General features: G+C 35.7%; 3 protein-coding genes across 4 annotated transcripts; 2 read left to right on the top strand and 1 right to left on the bottom strand.

Moving 5' to 3' along the window:
* Positions 1–196: 196 nt before the first annotated feature.
* On the bottom strand, positions 197–5,810 carry LOC100810574 (general transcription and DNA repair factor IIH subunit TFB4). Of its 2 annotated transcripts, none has more exons than XM_003523401.5 (12): positions 5,318–5,810; positions 4,927–5,066; positions 4,764–4,852; positions 4,405–4,681; positions 4,275–4,321; positions 3,593–3,630; positions 3,462–3,507; positions 3,235–3,288; positions 3,052–3,120; positions 2,422–2,498; positions 1,681–1,776; positions 197–505 (listed from the first exon to the last, which is right to left on the bottom strand). In XM_003523401.5, the coding sequence occupies exons 2-12, from the start codon at positions 4,955–4,957 to the stop codon at positions 445–447; spliced, it is 885 nt and encodes a 294-aa protein (XP_003523449.1). In that variant the 5' UTR covers positions 4,958–5,066; positions 5,318–5,810; the 3' UTR covers positions 197–444. The 2 variants fall into 2 exon arrangements, with proteins under 2 accessions (XP_003523449.1, XP_006578973.1); XM_006578910.4 differs by lacking the exon at positions 197–505 and adding an exon at positions 1,002–1,383 and having other exon boundaries at positions 5,318–5,801.
* A 1,474-nt stretch (positions 5,811–7,284) lies between these two features.
* On the top strand, positions 7,285–10,032 carry LOC100808966 (lysM domain-containing GPI-anchored protein 1). Its single transcript, XM_003523398.5, has 5 exons — positions 7,285–8,251; positions 8,349–8,466; positions 8,643–8,804; positions 8,926–8,957; positions 9,566–10,032. The coding sequence occupies exons 1-5, from the start codon at positions 7,597–7,599 to the stop codon at positions 9,850–9,852; spliced, it is 1,254 nt and encodes a 417-aa protein (XP_003523446.1). The 5' UTR covers positions 7,285–7,596; the 3' UTR covers positions 9,853–10,032.
* Positions 10,033–10,748: 716 nt separating this feature from the next.
* Positions 10,749–20,492, top strand: LOC100784209 (uncharacterized). Its single transcript, XM_006578909.4, has 16 exons — positions 10,749–11,301; positions 11,523–11,657; positions 11,867–12,034; positions 12,184–12,474; positions 12,652–12,746; positions 14,125–14,209; positions 14,297–14,524; positions 15,781–15,840; positions 16,334–16,413; positions 16,769–17,091; positions 17,183–17,274; positions 17,376–17,505; positions 18,244–19,385; positions 19,471–19,751; positions 19,872–20,039; positions 20,135–20,492. The coding sequence occupies exons 1-16, from the start codon at positions 10,903–10,905 to the stop codon at positions 20,247–20,249; spliced, it is 3,792 nt and encodes a 1,263-aa protein (XP_006578972.3). The 5' UTR covers positions 10,749–10,902; the 3' UTR covers positions 20,250–20,492.
* Positions 20,493–22,039: the final 1,547 nt, after the last annotated feature.

Below are 22,039 nucleotides of genomic sequence, written 5' to 3'. Positions count from 1 at the left end.
CAGCTTGGCTACTTGGGTTGGAGACTCAACATTTGTTCATAAAGTTCTCAATCCAAATCCACTTTATTTATTACGTTGTCTTTCACACCTTTTAATATAATCTTGTAGGCCTTCTCCGGTACAACAAAAAGCCATGATAGCTCGTCAGAAAGGAACATATGCTATTTAAGAAAACGAGCTCAGTCGACCATGTATGTGAACATAATGCAAATCATGGATTTCAAAGGGAATTAAACTTTCAGATAAAATGTTTTTTCGATGCTGACTTTTTATAGGCCTACAATAATTTCCATGACAAACTTCAGTTTCCCACTAAGACAGATGGAAAAGAAACTTGATTTCAAAATTTCATCATGCTACAGGTATGAAAAGAAAGTTAATCGATCAGCTCTCTTGATAAATGTGACAAAATATGTTATGCACTCAGATGCAACATAATGTATCTCAAGCCTTTCTTTGCCGGTCGGCTGCTGAGGCATCTAGTTGAGCCTGGCCAAATACAGACCTGCAGAAAGTGCAAGGACACAAATTACCAATGGAGGTAAATGATAATAATGAAGTAACGACTGACCAACTGAGGTCTCAATAATAATAGAGACATCCAGAATGCTGAAGCAAAAATATGTTGGTCACTCGTGTTTCAATCTAACATGCATCTACATTCGTGCTTCTCTAGTTAGTTAACATTCATTGTGAAACTTCAACTCATGATTGACAGAATTTTCTATTCTATTTTCAAATTAACAAAGAGGCGAAGACAATAGATTCATCATATATTGCAGGTCTGCTTTTAACTAATCTTTTCTATGATAAATTATTCGGGATAATAAATTCACAAGGAATTTCCTTTTTCCCCTAAAACTCTCAAGCCAGGGATTCTCGAAGGTCGATACCCAGTATTTTCATTTTAATCCTCACATGCTATTTGTAAGTTTTGTTTCTGATTAAAAAAAACGAGCATACTGCATACACAATCTTGTGCTAACAAAAATTCAAACTAATGAAGAAAAGCAAGTATCACCAAGATATTAATCCAAAAGTAGAGATCTTTTGGCAAAATAGTATGTGGCTAAGTATTATACATTAAAATAAAAGCTACAATTGGATTCATAGGCTAGTAGCCAATATAGCCTATAGACTAAAATGTAATTTTTCTTGTAGAAATTTTTAGTAGCCAATAGACTAAAATGTAATTTTCCTTGTAGAAACAAATGCTGGAACATAATCATACAGAACATACATATCCCATGTCAATTGTTTGCTCATGGAAATGTTGCGGCTGTGTAGGTGTTATCAAGAGATTATCCAAATACAGGACTGAAAACTTCATCTTAATCAGCTGGGATTGCCTTCATCTCATAGCTTTTCTTGACATGCTAACCCCTAAATTAAATACAGTATCATTCAGCTATGGCTATAAAATTAAGCTAAAGAGAGACACTCTAATAATTGTATCAAATTATAAGGGAAAAAAGAAGAAGCAATAGAAGTCTGATAATAAACTAATAAATTACAAAAGCATACAATTGAAAAAGGAATTTTCTGTAAAAATTGAACAAGTTCTTACAATCTACTAACTAAATGATGAATATTTATACTCATTTGAAGCATAACATATGGAGAAGCTTATGGAAACAGAATGACAAATGGCCACAATAAGTTAGGGAAATAAACACTTACCCACAGGTTGAACACTTATCATGGTGCTCACAGAATATGGATAAGCATACAGAACACACATAGCCCATGTCAATTGTTTGTTTATGGCAGAAACACCTGCACAATACATACAGTTTATCAAGGTGCGGGTCTCAAAATTTCTATAGTAAACAGAAGAATTGCCAGCACAAAAGGAGTTCTACATCACACAACTTGTATAAATCCACTAAAATTACATTTCATATATCATCCGTCACAAAAAGAAGTTCAATACTCAGTCAGATTCATTTAACATTGTACTAATTTATATTGAGGAAGTATCTGAAAGTGTCCCTTAATCACCTGTCTATATTTAGTGAACTTAGGATTTAAAAGTTAGGTTACTGATTGCATAAATTGTGGTTCACTAAACATGGATTGTCAAGTGTCAATGACAGCTCAAAAGCATCGGATAAATATATGTGATATCAGTCAACCATGGGTACCTAAAAGACTTTGGCAGGCTGGACAATCTCATTTTATGTTAAAAAAAAACAATTTGAAGTCTCCACCGTACAGAAGCAATATAAGAACAGATCCATAAATAGGTGTGTATCTTCAAACCAACATAAATTAAAAAAGGAAGAAAAAGGACCAATTGGAGTTAAAAAACACAAGTATAATGATAGCTAGGTTGTAGCCCAAATGTTTGTAGTTTTACAGGAGAGAAAATAAATGAAAATGAGAAATCTAAAAAGGTTAACTAGGAAAGGAAAAACTTACGAGGCACGAAAATCCACACCCACAGATTTAGGAAGCCGTAAAAATGCACGAGAATGCAAATCAGTTGCAAACACTGTCTGCATACACAAGGTTAGATTACAGTCAGAAGTAAAACAAAAAGTAAAATTGAAAAGACAAATAACCTGAACCTGAATAGAAAGAAAAATATAATTTGTTTATTCCTTTGCTAGAGGCCAATCATTAAAGTTTTATGTTCGAGACCGTTGTATAATGAGTCATTACATTAGTTTTTCACTTTTGCTACATTATTTGGTTGAGATGTAGTTTCTTTAGAAGAAAATGATAAGTCAATTGTTTCGTTCTGTTTAAGGAACTACATAGTCAATAAAACAAAGAAACCAAACCCGACCTGTTAGGACCCTAAAAGAGAATGTGGACCCAAATGGACAGTTAACACATCAGCAGCCCAAGCCCACAGTATTTAGGAAAAACAAGGGGCAGGGAGAGAATGCTGACATGGCAGATGCTATTAAATCGATTTTTTGTCCAATTTCTAGTATTACCAAACAGATTTTAAGGACTTATTTGTTGAATAGAAACTAGCTGTGTCAACTAATCCTGTCAGTGAAACAACTTCCTCTCAAAGCAGTTAATTATACAAAAGCTTACTGAAAGATATTGATAAAGCCCGTCCAATTGGGGAGGCTTGTAATATATTCCACCAGTTATGTATGAAGCCTGCCATTCATAACACAAAAAGAAATGACTAGAATAAATAAAACATATTCTGCAACTGCAATACCAACTCATTCAATAGTGTGTCTCTGTGTGTGTGTTTATGTATTTATCTACCTGCTGGAGGAATGCAGAATTGTTTGAACCAATATAACAAGAATCTATAGGAACCTACAATATAAAATATTAGTTACGCATGGGTATTAGTTACACATAAAAATACAAACAATCTTTATGTCTTAGTTATATTGCTGAGAATTGCCTATCTACATAACAGTGTGTTGGCAAGGAAAAGGCCAAAGTTGAAAGAAAAAAGAAAAAGAAAGTGAAGATTCAGTAAATACTGTAGAGTGCTGTGCAGAGAATATTGCATTCATGATTGCCACATACCTGAAAAGGATACAAGGTGTGATTTGAATTCAAGGGTCGATACAATATTTAAATGTATAAAAAGTAAATGTAATGAGGAACATACTGTTCTGGTCCATCAGCAGCCCCTTGCAAACATAAAATCTGTTCATAAATCAGTAAAGTAAAATAACAGTTATTCAAAATCAGCAAGTAGGAAAGAAATCCAAAAAAAAAAACAGAAGAAAAAACAAAATCATGATCAGTTGAAAATACTAGATTCCTATAACAGCAACAGCCAATATAACATCAAAAATAAAGACGAGACCAATCATGTAAACGAATTTCCAGCAGGGAGTTTGCAAAAATCATCTCCAGTTTAAAGCAGATCAAAATAAACTAGATATAGAAAATAATTCATAACTTGGAGCACCCAATTCAATTTTGAGCACTAGTAAAGTTTAAAGAGGACACAATCTTTATGTTCAATCATTCTACAAACAAGCAAAAACAATAGTAAGCGTAATACTAAACACAATATTTAGCATCAATGAATTCAAACACTGAACACCAAAAAGAAGAGTGTGTCAAAGAGCCAAAACCCTGCAATATCAACATTAAGTTGACAAAGAGGACACGCATATCATTTTCAAACTCCAATAACAACCCACAATGTTGCTCATTAATGCAATAAAAGGCAAAAGTCAACCATAGTCGACTTACAGCTCCAGTAGCAAGTTGCAACTTATATCATATTCAAGTATAACATAAAACTCCATGCAATAACAGCTAGGCGATTAATCACGCACCCGAGGCTGAGGAGGCATTGGTCCCGAACGAAAAGCTCTCTGTATATCTGATAACCCAATCAGGTCAAACAAATAAAAGCCCCAATCGTTAAAATAAGGTGTTTTCAATTACATTGGCGAAGAAGGATACAACAAAGCGCCATGGACAAGGAGCCCGATAACAGCGAAGAAGGAACGATTCCCGGTGCGTGAGAGGCGTCGGCGTCTAATTGCCGGTCCCTAGCGAGAAACTCGTCGAGATTGTGAAGTAAATTGGAATAAAGCGCGGGCATTGTACCAGTGGTGGAGCCATGGTTCTTGTCGGAAGTGGAATCGTAAACGTAGCCGCAAGAGTTGCATCCGGTGGCGATGACGATGACCTGGTTGAGCTGGCCTAGGAGCAAGATCGTGTTGAGAAAAGCGAGTACCTGGGAAAAGGAAAGAAAAAAAAAAGTTTGAGACTGGAATCGGAGGGGTGAAGTGTTGAATTAGGGTTTGTGTGAGTGTTACTTGAGAGAGGAACTCGGCGAAGGGGAAGGGAAAAGTGCTCCAGAAGAAAGGGTTGGTGTCTAGCGTCACAACGAGGAGGCTCACGTCATCTGCAAAGAAAGAAAGAAAAGGGGTCAATGGAATTGGTATGGAGTGAATAAGGGATTGAGAGAGTGCAGAGAACCTGCGTAGAGTTTGGAAGGAGCAGAAGGCATGGTATAGTGTGGGTTGTGTCTTCTGCTTTCACTTCCAACTCATTTCGTGGCAGCACAACGATGCAATAACACTTCCCGGGCTTCGAGGCCCAAGTTATAAGTTATTTTCCTGAAAAGTAAAAAAACACTAAAACTAAGGAACAATTTCTTAATTACCAACTTTTATTAGTTCATGCATTTTGTCGAACAACTAGCTAGCGAGAGCAAAACAAGCCGCATAGCAGCAAACAAATTGTATTTCAAAGCCAGTAACAACTCAAGGCTAAAACAAGAAGGATACTTCAGGGAAACATCAGAAGAATACCCAATAGAAGACATGCTCTTTATACAACAATTACAGAGAAAATCAAGATGGATTACCAATTGAAGTTTGCCTTTGTTAACAGTTCAGTGCCCAAATTGAAGATGGAAATGCTTTTTAGAAGCACTCACTCGTAGTGGCTAACAGATGTATGCGGATGTTACACAACGGTTGTTAAAGGGGGAAAATTAGTTTAGGTTAGAGTGAGTTGAGTTTAACGTGGGCATGGCTTGAATTAGTTTCAATGGGTCAATAGCTCTGGGCTTTGAGTGTAATATTTTTATTTTCTTTCTTTCTTCTCCTTTTTTAATTTTCCAGTTTTTTTTTCTCTCTTTTCTTTTCTTTTCTTTGCTTTTTCCGTTTTATTAATTTCTTTTCTCTCATTTTTTTAACTTCATAAAAATAGTGGTAAATTCGGACAAAGTTAGGTGTTTACAAGCTCTTTATACTCTCAGACAAGCATCGAGTTTGACTATACAACAACAAGTGTTGAATTCTGTAGAGGAATCAATTCGGAAGATCATGTATGATGTATCTGAATTGCATGCACTTACTTCTCTAGTATATATTTTCGCAATCAATCAATAATTTAGAACTGTCATATGAGATTTAATAACTCTTATTTTTTAATCTTCTGTTAAATTTTAAACATTTTTAAAACATAAATAAAAAAACTAAAAAACAGAACTAGAAGACATTTTCCCATACTCTTCTACTTTCTTAAAAAAAAAAAAAACTCTTCTATGGTTATGCAAAAAGACTTTTTTTTTTTTTCACGTCCAAAACACTGATACTCGCGAAACCATCTTCTCGCTTTGCCTTTGATTCTCCATATTCTTTCTCTCCTTTCTTGCGGTGGCTATGAATACACACAAGACTGAAGATTGTTTTATTTGTAGAAACATGGAAATATTTCATAAAACATAAGGCCGTCGGCGACCACTATCCAACAACACCATAAACACTGAAAAGTTTGCTATTCGTTTTACCACTATTGATACAAATTTGTTTTTTAAGGACAGTGTGACAATGAAAAGTTTTAGTATATGGGGCAACCAAAGATGGTCTTTATCAATTGTCAACATGTGAGTTTAAATAAACAACAATCATATTGTTTTCTCACTCCCAATCATCAAGGTTTTAGAAGAAGTCCCGAAGAAATGACAATTAAAATCACTTAAAATGATTTATTTTTTAGGGACATGTAAATATGTTAAATCACAATTCCTACCATTTATTGTATCTTTCATGCTAAAAAGCACCTAAAATTCCACTAGAGTAAGATGAATTGAATATTTTAAAACTTGTAAAGTGCACGCTAAATAGTCAGTTTGTGAGCCTCAATCCATACCCACCGCTACTTGGTGTTCGATTCCTGAAATTAGACAATCACCACTATTCACTGACACAAACATGTATGTTGCATATGAGAGACACCTAACATAATTTACAATTGATTTCTTGAATAGATTTGTTAGAATGGTGATGATGATGAACCACCTTTTTATTTGTTGAACAATTACCTTAATTAATTATAAATCATTAAAATGTGTTAAAAAAATATTTAATTTCGACTCCATCATGGGACTCCCTGACTCCTCGTTAGCTAATTTAGCTATGTGGTTTGCCAAGGTATCTATAATCTATGGCATTGGCATACGAGGGCAGCAAGAAAACTATAAATTCCTTGCCCAAACGCCTGAAAAAGCAAACTATACGAACCAATATAACTTCAATGCGGGCCACACCAGCTTGTCCGCAAATACAAGAAAGCATTCTGCTAAATTACCCAAACATCCCCATCGTGCGGTGCTCCCAATCCGACAAAACCATAATAATAAAAATTCCACCCTCTAAATCAAAACATTTCAAATCTTATAAGATATTGGAGCACTCCATCTTTAAAAAAGAAATTTTCATCGGCATAAAATCAATAATTACTTCTTTAAATGAACCAAATCACAATCTACTGTCCTGCAACAGAAATGTATAATTTATTTACCATGTTTAAAAACAGGAATGATTATGGAGAGAGAGAGGGACAAAGATGTCCAGCGAAGCAAGTAAAAGGTTGAAATCTCTATGATCGAAGTAGAACTAGTGAGGAAACAGTGTCCTTCCTTGCGGCTCTATTCGTGAAATGCAAAACACCTGTCTCCTACTCTAAACTCCTCTTTCGTTCGCTTTTCCCCTCCCCCAACACAACACAACACAACACAACATTCTTTCGTGAAACTCAGAAAACCCTAAACCCCTCTCAAACCTTGTAGATTCCGACATCCTAGAATTAGTTACTGGTTTAGTAGCTTAGCTTCACTCACTTTCTATTTCTTCCAGAATGCCAAATCCAAAGCACATTATTCTGCAGAGCTTTGTCTTCCTCTGCCTGCTTCTTCAGGCATCGTCAAAATCCACGATCGAGCCATGCTCGAACTCCGACTCATGCAACGCGCTTCTGGGCTACACCCTCTACACGGACCTCAAAGTCTCCGAGGTGGCGTCGCTGTTCCAAATCGACCCCATCTCGCTCCTCACCGCGAACGCCATCGACATCTCCTACCCCGACGTCGAGCACCACATCCTCCCCTCCAAGCTCTTCCTGAAAATTCCCATCTCCTGCTCTTGCGTCGACGGCATTCGCAAATCCGTCGCTACTCACTACAAGACCCGCCCCTCCGACACCCTCTCCTCCATCGCCGACGCCGTCTACGCCGGCCTCGTCTCCTCCGACCAGCTCCGCGAGGCCAATTCCATCTCCGACCCTTCGGTTCTCGATGTCGGACAGAACCTCGTCGTTCCTCTTCCTTGCACGTGCTTCAACGGCTCCGATAACTCTCTCCCCGCGATTTACCTCTCTTATGTTGTTCGCCCCGTTGATACCCTCGCTGCCATTGCTGCTAGGTACTTCACCACCCTCACTGATTTGATGAATGTTAATGCCATGGGAAGCACTGCTATTAACGATGGCGATATCCTCGCTGTTCCAATTCCCGGTAATTAAATATTGCCTCTCTTTTTTCCTTACAATTTATAATTTTCTGTTTAATTGCTAACTTTTTTTTTTTATTTTGTTATTTTCTCGTGTTGCAGCTTGTGCTTCGAATTTTCCGAAATCCGCCTCTGATTTTGGCTTGCTTGTCCCTAATGGAAGCTATGCCATTACCGCGGGGCACTGTGTGCAATGTAGCTGTGGACCCAAAAACCTTGAGTACTGACTAAGCACCTCTTTGTTTTCTGTTTATAGTTTATTATTGCTTTTCCCCTTGTGCATTAGCCATTAGCTTCGAATCTCTTTTTTGGGTGTGAAGTGAAAAACGGGCATTGTAGAGTTTGAGAAGGTGCTGCCTGTTACTAATGTTTTTAATGTTGTTGCTTTTTACGCAGTTTGTACTGTATGCCGGCTTCTCTGGCTGTTTCTTGCTCCAGCATGCAATGTAGAGGCAGCAACCTTATGCTTGGGAATGTTACAGTGCAGCAGACTAGTGGTGGTTGCAATGTTACGTCTTGCAATTATGATGGCATTGTTAATGGCAGCATTGTAACAACGTATGTTTATCCTCTGTCTGCATACCTGCTGCATTTTCTGATTTACATATTCTAGTAATGTCTATTTTGCTTAACTGGTCTTTGAATTGAAGCTTGTTTAACATTTCTTGACACCCTGCAGGTTGTCCCCCTCTCTTCAGCCTCGATGTCCAGGTTAGTGTTATACACGCGCACACACCCTAAATGCATTGTATAATTCATTTACTAATCTTTGTATTCCATTATAAAGATTTAAATTAAATAGATTGTGCATATCTTTGTTTTACTTTTCATTCTGGATGATTTATTTACTGAGATGTGTTGGAGATCCTACATTGGCTAGTGATATGGACAAAACAGTGTATATATGGGGTTGAGCAAGGGAGGTGTGTTGGAGATGACAACTTTGAATGTCTGAAATTTCAATATGCTAGAGATACAAAGAGTGAATCATGGTTACCCATCATGCTTTTTCTATGTGCTATGCATATTGTCAGCAACTGTATGCAAATTCTGAGTTTAAAATATAGAGTTTATTTGCAGAACTAGAATTTAGTTAGGTTTGATATCGTGTGGCATTATTATAATTATAATTCAGACTAAAGTGATGGCAAGAAGCATAACAATCTGCTTTTTGTTCTAGGGTCATCAGAGATGTTCTAGTTGCAATTCCTAATTTAACCTACTCCCATCACCCCTAGCCCCCAAAAGAAAATTTGGTGACACTCAGTATTTAGTAATTCATGAATGGCCTTCTAAATATATTTTAAATGATGTTGCAGGGCTGCAGGAATTCCCTCCCCTTGTTGCTCCACCTACAACCGTTGCAAGGGACACAGTGTTTGCACCAGCACCAGCACCACTGTTCGATGGAGCTGGTCCAGCATCACCCAAATCCTCGCTGGTGCCTTCAGCGGGGCTTCCAGGAGGATTCTCTCCTGCAAATGGCCCTATTAGCGGCATTTCTTCCGGGGCTTCTGTTGCATGCTCCTTGGTGAAACCATTGCCCACTTTGACGAATGCACTTGTGTTATTGCTTGTCAAGTTGATGATACCTGTGGCATTGTAATCTTCTCAATTTTGTGGGGGGTATAGTTGGCCTGCTACTTGTGTTTGTCACAGGTGCACCTGTCTATCGTAGTTGCTGATATTCATTTTGTACTCTTGAACTGATTCGTGAATCTGGAAAACTATGGGATTTCGGGTTTCCTCTCACGCTTAGCCATATATTATTTGGTGCTTTGCTGAATTATCGTGTTTATCTACTGTCAGTAATTTTAGGTATAATCTATTGTCAATCTGTATAGAAGCTCTAAATCGGTTTTATTATTATTATTACTATTTTTTTTCCTTTTTGTGATGCTAAGTTAATTGACAATCTTGTTTTTTCTGCCAAATCTAATACCTTTCTTTAGATATTCGTTAACAATTTTCTCTGGGATGGTCCAATTTAGGGGTGCAACCTAATGTAAATGAGAACAGAATCACATGACTTGTTTGTTTATTTTTATTTTTTTAAAAGTCAGCAAATCTGAGAACCACCAGTCTCTTTTTAACCTCATCAGGGGCAGGAATCAAATGCATATGATGCATTTTTTGGGTCTGAAAGAACAGATGATTTTAATTCATACAAATGTTGATGCGAGCTCAATTATTAATCTCACCATTCAGAGTAAGTAAACTCAAACGAATTTAAGCACTATATAGAACAAACTGTAATAATAATAATAAAAAAACACTATATAGAACAAATTAGCTACTAAAGTGGCAAGCCTTTTGAAGAAAAATATGCAAAATAATTAGACTAGAAGCAAAAGATAAAAACACCGAGGTAAAATTGTGCTATTTGAAAATTATTGATGTGTCAAGCAATATTTTAAATAACATCATGAAAATAAAAATGAATGAAAAAAAAACAGACGTGAGTTTGATTTATATTTTTCAAAATTGTTTGTGGTTAAAAAAATAAAAAAAACCTACATCAAGCACATGCTTCGCTACATGTACCAGGAGCAGTGAACTGTTAAAATAAACATTATCTAACAACATTACTCCTCTTTGGATTGGGCCAAACATTACAGAAGCATAACGGTGGGCCAGTTCGATACATCAATCATTAATGAAAACTGAAAAGAGTTCCCTCCAAATTCGGAAAGATGGAAACCGATTTCCCTCCAAATTTTTCTCACCCTATTTTCAACTCTCAAAATCACGCTCCTCTTTTCCTTTAACCCCAAATCCCAAAACCCTATCTTATAGATCTCATCAATTCAATTCCATCCAGATGGACGCCACCGTCACCGACCTCAGTCCCTCCTGCAATGCCGCCGCCGAACCGCCGCGCCGCAGTGTCCGCCGGCGACTGGTCCAGTCGACGCTCTTCCCTCACAAGCCACCGGAGCCTGATCAAAAGAACGACAAAGAGGACGAACGCGACGAGGATTACTCCGACTCTGAGAATCACAAGAAGAGGAAGAAACCCAAGGCTAAAACAACTCCTCGAAAAAAAGCTTCCAAGGTAGTTAGTTAGTTCATCTTCTATTTTCTTAATTTAAATGTTAAAACTTTTTAATTTAAATTTCATTTTTTTTAAAACCTTAATTATGAAATCTACTTGGTTTATGTCAAGTGCTTACTAATGTCGCGGTAAAATTGAAGTGTTGCTGGGAAGGTGAGAAAATTGAGGATTTCAAATTCTAATCGTATTTTACTTGGTGTTGTTGTTTTCTCTACGAGCAGAATGCCACGCCAAAGAAAAATGTGTCGGCTAATGGGACTAACAAGGGGTCCACTTCGCGGCAGGTGTTAGCTGATTCCGATCGGGTTATTGCACCGGTGCATGATTTGTTTTTAGAAGCGAAATTGGCTGCTGAGGTTAGCACGTCACTGTTTTGTGTTTTTGATTGTGCGAAATAACAAAAATTGGGCGAAACCGTGAATGCTGTAAATATAAGAAGACATTGGCCTGAAACTTCATTGTGTTGTGGCTTTAGCTTCGGTTCCATACTCTCAATTCCAGTGCCACTTAACTATGGCATGACAATCTCTGACATTTCTATTTTTTTTAACCTGTTTTAAACCAGGAAGATTCGAGGATATTCACAGGACGGCAGATACATCCATTTTTTTCACTGTGGAAGGCGGGGAAGAAAGTTCAGGACGTGGCTGATTCAGGAAGTAATTTATCAACAACAAAGAGTGAGGATGAAAGGACTACCTGTGGTCCTATTCATGTATTTGAAAATACTCAGGTATGTTACTTGTGGCTTGGATTTGCTATTGCTTTGATGTGATGTGATGACAAGAAGGGGGGGAGGGGTAATATATATTCTGTTGGTGTTTGGGTTTTGAATTCTGTAGCACCATATTTTTGAGTTAGGTGTAAAATTTGCTCATGCAGGATGACACCTCATCCCTTGACTGGAGAAACTGGACGTTTTTGGAGAATACTACCTCTATGAACTATGGTTCAGAAAGTTTAAATTCATCTGTTTTGGAGGCTTCTGTTGAATCCTTGAATTTTGATAAGCTTCGTAGTTCCTTGTATCCCTCAGGCACTTCAATTTCTCAGAATTCCTTATCTTCAGATAGACTTTGTATACATCCAGAAAATCTGGAAGAACTATCACCATCAAACTCAGCTTCACTAGCAAAGCAAACATGTCCTCCGACATGTGAAGATGCCAAACTGGTATACCATTTCTCATATATTTTTAATGGATGACTTCTGTAGTTCTGTCCCTAGTTACCTGCCCTCTATGCATAGTTGTGGTATGTAGGCAATCCACAAAATCTAGTTTAGAGGGTGACATATACTATCCCCTTTGTCTTAATTATTTGTTAACTGATGGTCAAAAGTTGTTTTCAGGACTTGGAGGTGGATGAATCTGCTACTACAACAGTGCAAGCTGGCATTTTTAGAAAGTCGGATACTGAACCACCAATTAGATTTCTTCAAGAAAGGTTTGCACATGCATGACTCATGCCCCACCAATATCATCATGGCAATAGCATTAGTACATGGCTATAGCAGGTGGCCCATTATATATAATTATGATGAAACATTAAATTTTATTTAAACAGTCAAGATTAAAATATAAATCCACTTGACTTTTTTGGTCATGTGGTTACTTAGTAATTTTTAATCTTGACTATTCATGCATGGCTATATAATCAAGATTTATAGTTTGACATACTTAAAATAAAAATTGTTCTCATTATATTAGCCCCTATATATATGTTCATTTCAAGCATTTGCAAATTGTAAGTAATTCCTATTGCTGAACATCATCTTCAGCAATAAATGACAGTCTGGGACAGTTTTTTGATGAAATGCGTGGAAAGTTCTTGTAAATAACTTGGTAAAGAGATATCCGAGTAAAAAAATGTTTGAAGAAAAATTGAAAATATATTTAAGGAAGCAAATCGATTTCTTGTTTACAAGGATATCTCCTAGTGTTCATCTGATTTTTTTTGTTAAATAATAAGATGAAGTACAAGCTATTTATAAAAATGTATATATAAGGACCTAGGGAGATGATAAGTGTAACAGCCGTCAGTCATGTGTACGGTTGGTTATTTGTTTATTAAGTTTGTCCAACTTTTTCCCTGATACCCTTTGCCTCTCAGAGCTCTAAAAGCTTGTTTATTATTGAATCAAATTAATTGCCAGAAACTTACAGAATGAGAGTCAGAAAATTGCTTGTTCCATATAAATCCCAAATTTCTAGAGAAATACCTCATTTCATAAACTTAATATCATTATGATTATGACACAGTAAGGATTAAGGAGTCTCCCAGCTGGTGTTTTTTTCACTTGTGCTGAAATCAACCCCCAACTAATGCAAACTTAGGAAAGATGCATTCAATCAAAGTTGCTTAATTTCGATAAAATAGAAAGTTTTAAACTGTTTCTATCTTTCACTAGCCATTCCAGGACTGTTTTTTGGATCCAATCAAGAGAATGTTTTGTCCAGGAAGATATGTACGCTAACTGATTGGCTTATTTGAGATTTTCTCTTGGCTTAAAGCAAGATGGGTTTAGATAACTTTTGGTGCCCATCTCGATAGTCAGGGTTTCCTGATAACAACAATTTATTTCTGCAATCTTGATCCTCTATCTCTCAGCCTACTAAAGTATGGTCTGGTGTACTTGGGTTCCCCAAGTAGTTAAACACTGGAATTTATCAATTGTAAAATGGAGAATAATTGTACCCTGTTGCTTTTTTTTTTTTTTTTAATCAGCGTGACTTCATTTTTCAGTTCTATAAACTTTAGATTTGCATAGGATGTTTATTTCCTGATAGTGAGTTTAACCTTGTACTCTGAATCTGCTTTGCAGTATGAGATCTTATTACTGTAGTTGTGTAGATAAGGCAGAGAACAGCTTATGGACATACAAATACAAGCCAACAAAGGCTGTTGAGGTAATTTTCTTTTTTAAAAATTAAGGTTGCATGTTTTTTTCAATTTTCTATTATCTTAAATTCTGCATTTCTGGTTGTGTTTTGTAGGTGTGTGGTAATGATGAATCAGTGAACTTCTTGCGTGACTGGCTACATCTATGGCATGAAAGACGTTATAAAAGCAGGAAGGATATCTCTGACATGGATAAAAGTGACATGCGAGATGTTGGTGATGACGATGATGATTATAAATGCTCCTATAGTGATTACGATTCAGAAGATATAAATGAGGAGGATTCCCTGCAGAATGTTCTTTTAATTACGGGACCAATTGGGGTGTGTGGAAATCTACTTCAAAATTGTTGCATACACTTCTTTACACAAATTGCCTCCTATGCTCATCATTTATGCATATATTGAAGGCTACTATTATTCAGTAATATAATGGTCAGTTTCTAATGGGTGGAGTAGTTTTAGGATACATACTAATATAACATTTCAGACAAATCACACTGAAATAAGAGGAATCCAAAGGTTATGCATGTATGAGATTGTACAATTGAAAATGACTTAAAGGAATTAAGTGGTACTATCTATATCAACAAGATGCATCTACTTTTCAGTAGCATATCACTTAAGAACTCTACAGTTACCTATAGAGAGTTTTGATGGACAGAGGATTTTGATTAACAAGGACGTTGAGTGAAATGTCACTATGTGAAGTATCAAAGAGTGAGTTGTTGAAAAGTTTACAATCAAGGGCATTACAACTAAGACTTGATAATTTTTCAAATACAATTTCTTTTAAATCAAGATAAAAGCTAATGCCTTATTGATCACTGAAAACAACATAAAACCATGGGAAGTAAAATGTAGATGATCAAACAAAATTGAAAAATAATGAAACCATGGGTACACAAATCTTGAGCCATTCGATTATGAACAAAATAGAGACTGAAAATTGTTGCATTCCTTTTACTTGAAAGGCACCAAAACGCTCTAGATGTGGCTGCTTTTATCCTCTATTCTAAAATCATGCTAGGATTAGGAATGAATACATTCTTGTGGTTTTCTTTGTGGCTTATTGAATGCCAAGTAACAACTCTATGCTTACAAGTCTACTGTTTCTATTACTAGAGTTATGGTTATTACTTATTAATGATCCTTTACCTCTCCAAGGTTAATCTGGCAATAGCCAAATCCCTATTTTATTTGTTTAGTCATTGTATTTTAAACTTGTCTTTATTTTACTTTTCCAGCTTAATTTCCTCAGTTCATCTATTATCTATGTATGATCATAATAATTAGGAAAATCATTATTATTAATTCTTTAATCTGAGTTCTAACAATGGTATCAAGGGCTTAGGATTGTTGGTCTTTGTTGTGGAGAGCAATTCAACAAAAGTTATTTGCATTTGCATAAAATCTATTACTTTACTATCCATGCCTTTTCAATGTTTTTTTTACTTGGATAACTTTAACATAGTTGCAAAGCATTATCATTATTAAATGTAGCTAGAATCAGTATTTTTTTACCAGCGTAAAACACTTCATGTTCATATTGGTGGCTAAACATAAGTTTAATATTGCAGAGTGGAAAGTCTGCAGCAGTCTATGCTTGTGCCGAAGAGCAAGGGTTTGAGATTTTAGAGGTACCAAAGTTTATTAATATATTTTTGAAATTTATGCTTTTAAACTGATATACATTTGTAATAACATTCATTGATCCTCTAAATAACCACCTTAATTATTTATATGCATCGCTGAAGATTAAGCAGTGATTATTTGGCCAGATTTGGATTTAGCTTGAAGAAGCTTGCTATTTTCTCTTAACCTTGAATTTAAGATCGGTCTTTCCTGCTCAGTGGAAGAATGATAGTCTGAAAGATTGTTATTTGTCATTAAAAACATTGAGAAAGTATGGTGGAAACAATTAATTGTATTGCCCAGTCGCTAGTATAGGCTTCATACAAATTTCTTGAGAAACAGATGTGCACAACATAATCCTCTCAAGCTTCCGTCAGCATCTTTTTTTCTTTTAAAACATCTGCTAGTTGTTAAAAGATTCATTTTCGTTGTTGTCTTATATGTCTTTTCAACCATGAACTTGGTCACACTTAAGTACGGTTTGTGTTGTCTCAACAGCTTAATGCATCAGATTGTAGAAATGGAACTGCTGTCAGGAATTATTTTGGAGATGCTCTTGGTTCACTTGGGTTCAAAAGGTTTGCTAACTTGTTCTATCAATGCTTGCCGATAGCTTCCAATCTTCTGGAACTGAGTAATTTTAACTAACTGTAATTGTGTTACATATGCTTTCACTTTCCTGCAATATTAGTTGGCTTAGTTGAGTGTTCTGTTTTTTTGGGGAGTATATTTCAGAGGAAATCAATAGTTTATTTAACTTGGGAATGTAGATGCCCTCATGCAACTGAAAATAAGAGTGTGACATTTATAAACTGCTTTATTACATGATATGCCTTGATTCAATTGTATTTTAGCAGAACCAAGTTACTCTTGTAAGAAGCTTCTGTTAACTTGTACTGCAATAATATATTATTTGATGCGTATATATTTCAGGTCATCAGAAAACACTGCAAGTCCACAGAAGAAAACTACGAAGTTCCCCTTGGCTTTGGCTTTGTTCAGTGGTAAAGCTGCTGATGAGGTGAATGATGGGGTGGATGAACTGATAACCATACCTGATGATGAAGCTCATATCCCCAGTGGATCATTACAGAAGTTACTTGGCAAAAACAATGTAGTTGCATCATGTGATAAAGTGCAAACTTTAATTCTAATTGAGGATGTGGACATCCTTTCTCCTGAAGATCGTGGATGTATTGCTGCCATCCAACAGATTGCTGAGACTGCAAAGGGGCCAATTATATTGACCAGTAATAGTAAGATAACCAGTTAGAATAATGCATTTTTGCTTAATTTACAGATTTTCTCAGATGTTCATATTTATGAAGACATGTTTCTGTAAATTAGGTGATAATCCTGGCCTGCCAGATAATTTTGATGTGCTTCATGTTTCATTCGTGTTGCCATCACCAAAGGAGTTGCTTTGCCATTTGTATACTGTATGTTCTTCAATTCTTGAGGATTTCCCTCCCCTCTGCACTCAAAAGCAGTAAAATAAAATTGTCCAAATTTATATTAATCTGATATGAATGACCTGCAGGTTTGTCTCACTGAGGGAGTCAACATCCATCCTCTTTTACTGGAGAAGTTTATACATTCTTGTGATGGAGATATCCGAAAATCCATTATGCATCTTCAGTTCTGGTTTCAGGGTAAAAGATTTCAAAAAGGTATACCCCACAGCATTTGGTCTCTTCTGTGTTTCTAGACTATTAATTTGTGTTAGCAGTACGTTGTAACATATACACATCTAAGAAAATATTTTGTTGTATGCATTTATTGAATATGGAATAATATTTAAAAGGTGAGAGTGGCCATATTTAAGGGTAAAATGAACTAGGAAAAGCAGTGAAATTAATCGAACCATTATTTATTTATTCCTAAAACAGATTGCTTTTGTTTGTATGATTATTGATTGATATGTCTTGAAAAAGTTTGTTTTAAAATCAGCATCAACACGTATTCAGTATTCCCCCTTTTTACCTCACTTTTTTTTGTGTCTTGACCTTTCACTGTTTGTTGGGACATGATTTAGAGAAGTGTTATGTGTTTAGGAAGTGATTTTAAGTAGTGTGAAGTATTTAAGAAAGTAGTTTGTTGTAGTCACCTAGTATTTTAGTGCAATAACCTGTTTTTACCAGTGTTATTTACTTCATTTGAAAATCTTGCTAGTGAATATTGGTTTCTCTCCTTTACTTTCACTCCCCATTTTTTAACTGTTTTGACTCCATTTTGGTAGATCCCCCCACCCTTCCACAAGTTAACAACACTAAAAGCTTTTTAATTTTTTGCTATTATATTTGTGCTTAGGAATTAATAGTCGGAATATAATATTATTTACAATCCGGTTTATTTTCTTGCCATTGCAATGGCTTGCAAAACCTTATGATTTCCCCTTTACTGAACAGATGGAAAGGCACAAACACATTATGGCTCGCTTCCATTTGATCTTGAGCTTGGCCATCAGATACTACCGAAGATTATGCCCTGGGATTTCCCCTCAGAGATATCCAAACTAATTGAGAATGAAATCACCAAATCAACAAATAAAATGGAAGAAACTTCTAGAGGGTTGGTTACAGAGCTTCTTCACACAGATGAACAGAAAAATGATTTAAATGTGCAGTGTATGGAAGCTGATTATATAGAGGCCAAGAAGGTGGAGATGATTAAGAGAAATAGTTCTTTGACAGATTACAGCGAGCTTGAAATTCAATATAATGCTATTTCTGAGTTTGCCAATTCTTCTGATTCCCCGCTTACATCCTGTCGGCAAAATGGTCGAAGGAAACTTGTAGTCATGTCCTCTGATTCTGAGGATGAGGATTCAAATAATGGATATCCTGTAGACACACATGATGAAGCTAATACAAGACAATTGATGAAAGAAAATAATGAATGTCCCTCTGAGCTTCAATTAAATGGAAACTACCCCAGCACAACACTTCGCAAGCTGGTTTGTTCTGAATTTGAGCATTCAGAGGAGGAACATTTTAAATATTCAGAAACAGCTGATGATACATGCTTAAATGAAACATGTAAATCATTAGATGCATCCTGTGTGCCAGAATCAACGTTTGTTCCTGAGACTGAAATTGAAAATGGAACGGAGTCAATTTCTGGAGCAGTGTCTTCTGGCCCTCTTGTTGGTCCTCAGGATCAGGAAGTTTCTGTGAATAATGAGTTGAAACCATTCTGTGTTCGAAGGCGCTTAACAAAATTGTCGCAAAATCCAGATTTGTTGGATACTGAAATTTCAGACCATTCTCCTAAAGGGGTTCTGCAAGATGTTCTAGATGAACATATAGAAACAATTGTTAATGTGATGGATGAGTGCAGTCGTGTGGATTTCAAAGCAAAGCCAATGTTTTTGCAGTCCAATCCATTAACAGAGACAGAAAAAATACAAAAATTGTGGAAAGATCTTCGTGAGCGTCGCATGGATTTAAAACAGCATGCTACCTCGGAACAGCTGGGTGCTTTTCAAGTTGTTAAACTTGCTAGTGGGCTGAACAATCTAATTTCAGAAGCTGACTTATTTCATAAACGTGTAAGTGCATTTTATAACTGAAATGAATATTGTGAAGTTTTTCTGTGTATTTGGCACTCAATTTTGACAATAAATGTATGTGCAGGATATTATGGAACCTTCAACGTTCCTTTCTGGTGAAGCCACATCTAGCTGGTATCATGAACAAATAATGACGTCCACTGTTGCTGAACATGGGTTTTGCTTTTACGCTAAGCTTATAGCAGATGAAGCATCAAAGTTGGGTTGTGCAAATTGTGTTGATATTACTTCTGAGATGTTGGCTTCCGCCATTAAATTATCCGGACAGGATCTCACAAAAAGCAAAGTTATCTATACTGGAAAGGAAGTAGAGTGGAAAAGCCCAATAAATAGTACGCAGAAGAGGTAGCCTTTCATCTCTAGTTAATACTCAATTCCTCTCGTGACAAATTTTCTGGTAAATTTTTTACAACTTTTTTGGGCATGTCTCGATGTCAAACCTTACTATGGTAGCCTTTAATGCAGTGAAAACAAAACATCTCAGTTCAAAGCCATCCAATCCATTGTTCCTGCAAGAATATCCTTGGCATTGAAAGGTGGTGCATTCAATGAATATCTATCTTCATTACGCGAAATTACGAGGTCAGAAGCTTCCCGCATTTCACAAGAAGTTGAAAAGAATAGAAGAGGAAGGTAGTGCATGTTGATCAATTCTGTTTTAAGCCTTTTGATTTATTATAAGTTAACCAGGCTTCCTTTAATAGTTTCTCAACCACGTTTCAATGCAGGGTACGTGGTTTTCATCATTACTTGAGCAGATGTACCACGTTGTCTCCTGAAGATATATCTTTGGTGAGTGAGGGTAATCTGTACAGAAAGGATTCTTCACAACATACAACATAGAAGGCAAATTATAACTTCTGTATAGGTTTCATAATGCACATAAGCAATTAGAAGAACGCGTTGACGGTTGACATAGGATAGGTCCGCGTAGTTTGTTTGATTATGGTCACGGCACGAGCTAAGATTGTAAATTGAACTGAGCAGTGACATGAGAAGTAGAAGAGGTAGGAATTGACCCAATTTATGAAAAATGTTTTATCTTCTTACAAAGCATAAAATGAGTGTAGAAATAATTTTTGCAAAGCATGTCTTTCATCTTTGTATCTGGAAATGAAGATGCACAAGATCTAGTTGGTATCTGAGACCCGTACCCACATCCGTGTTTAATAATAAGATTGGTGCTCGGAAGCAATAATACGAAACCCCGTAGTTAATATATATATTTTTTTTTCTGAAGTATCTTTCTTTGAATACAATTTTGTTCAAAATAATGTCAAACGCTAAATATAAGTATTTCTCCGAAAAGAAATTTGTAACTTTAGTTTACTATCTACTAACGCTTCCACATGACCAAACCCCGTAGTTAATACTTGTATTTTTTGCTGAGAATATGAAATGTGATGCAGTTTTAAATCAAAGACATACATAACGCAGTTAAGCTTCATATTAAATAATAAATAATAAATTGTTGAAGTAGCATTACTCCTAAAAAATATAGTAATTTGACAACGTTGATTTAATGGTGCCCTGTGGGACAAGATTCCCATATCTTGGGTGTTTTAAGAATTAGGGAATTTTTTTTTACTTAAATTATCAAAGCTATACTAAGAAAGGATCATTGTTTTTTTTTTTTTTACTGCAGAAAAGGGTCATTATTAAACGTAGGGAGTGTGTGATTTTTTAAAACTAAAAACTAAATTCATATATTTTTTTAAAATAAATATAAAAATGTTTTAAACACGAGTTCCATTTTGGGTGAACAAATTGATACATATAAAAAAAAAAATCAAAGGTAACTGCACTTTAAATCTAAGAGTGCATTTGGATAGAGAATTTTAACTAAGGAAAGTAATTTATCAAAGAATTTGAATTGCTGCAACCTAGAATTTATTGTTTGGATGTTTTTTTGTGAAGAATTTAAAATTTTGGAATTTTAAAACAGAATTTTAAACAACTAAAAATCTGAAATTTCAATTTCCTTCTAAAATGTGAGAAATAAAAATTTTCTTCTTACAATCTCCTGCAACAAGAAATATTGCCTGATCTCGTGGAACATCGATTGGGTGTGAGCGTGGAGGAACATGTATAATTAGTACACCAATCATATTTTATCTTCTTTTTTTTCATTCATTTTTTTCACCGTCATAATTTTAATTTTTTTATCCAAACACAAAATTTTTAAAATAAAAGAATTTCAATTGAAGTATTTGAAATTCTTAAAATTTAAAATTTCTCATAATTTTAAATTCTTTCATCCAAACACACTCTTAGGGATACTATCAGAACTCGCACACGATGTTTGTAACAATGCAATCAATAGATTAAAATCATGGATTCAAACAGCGAAAAAAAAATTAAAACTTGCATGTGATACAATTAGAAGTCGCACTTGGTGCAACCAGAATTATTATTAGAGGGAAATTTTGGCCCTCGCGAACTCTGATCATCATGAGAGATCCAAAGTAAATCGGAAAAGAAGGGGAAAAAGGAGAGTTGCAAAGGAACCGATGACAATCCAAAACCCTACTCTTGTACCACTCAACAACATTCAATCCTAACTGATTAGTTTTCTTTTGGTATTTTAAAGTTTAGACTATATAGATATCTGTCGTATTGATTGGACATTCCGC

This window comes from Glycine max, chromosome 4 (genome assembly GCF_000004515.6).
Source record: "Glycine max cultivar Williams 82 chromosome 4, Glycine_max_v4.0, whole genome shotgun sequence".
NCBI classification, from domain to species: Eukaryota; Viridiplantae; Streptophyta; class Magnoliopsida; order Fabales; family Fabaceae; genus Glycine; species Glycine max.
Note: the sequence above shows the minus strand (reverse complement) of the source record. Positions and strands in the feature narration are given on the sequence as shown.

What these genes read in the sequence shown, in the direction of transcription:
- LOC100784209 (XM_006578909.4), top strand. Translation starts at nt 10,903, where the DNA reads ATGAAAACTGAAAAGAGTTCCCTCCAAATTCGGAAAGATGGAAACCGA. An exon ending in AGCCAACAAAGGCTGTTGAG is followed by an intron (nt 14,210 to 14,296) that starts GTAATTTTCTTT and finishes TGTGTTTTGTAG; the next exon opens with GTGTGTGGTAATGATGAATC. An exon ending in TAATTACGGGACCAATTGGG is followed by an intron (nt 14,525 to 15,780) that starts GTGTGTGGAAAT and finishes TTAATATTGCAG; the next exon opens with AGTGGAAAGTCTGCAGCAGT.
- LOC100808966 (XM_003523398.5), top strand. Translation starts at nt 7,597, where the DNA reads ATGCCAAATCCAAAGCACATTATTCTGCAGAGCTTTGTCTTCCTCTGC. An exon ending in AATGGCAGCATTGTAACAAC is followed by an intron (nt 8,805 to 8,925) that starts GTATGTTTATCC and finishes GACACCCTGCAG; the next exon opens with GTTGTCCCCCTCTCTTCAGC. An exon ending in TCTTCAGCCTCGATGTCCAG is followed by an intron (nt 8,958 to 9,565) that starts GTTAGTGTTATA and finishes ATGATGTTGCAG; the next exon opens with GGCTGCAGGAATTCCCTCCC.
- LOC100810574 (XM_003523401.5), bottom strand. Translation starts at nt 4,957, where the DNA reads ATGCCTTCTGCTCCTTCCAAACTCTACGCAG. An exon ending in TCTCTGCACAGCACTCTACA is followed by an intron (nt 3,289 to 3,461) that starts GTATTTACTGAA and finishes TTTATATTGTAG; the next exon opens with GTTCCTATAGATTCTTGTTA. An exon ending in GATAAGTGTTCAACCTGTGG is followed by an intron (nt 506 to 1,680) that starts GTAAGTGTTTAT and finishes CACTTTCTGCAG; the next exon opens with GTCTGTATTTGGCCAGGCTC.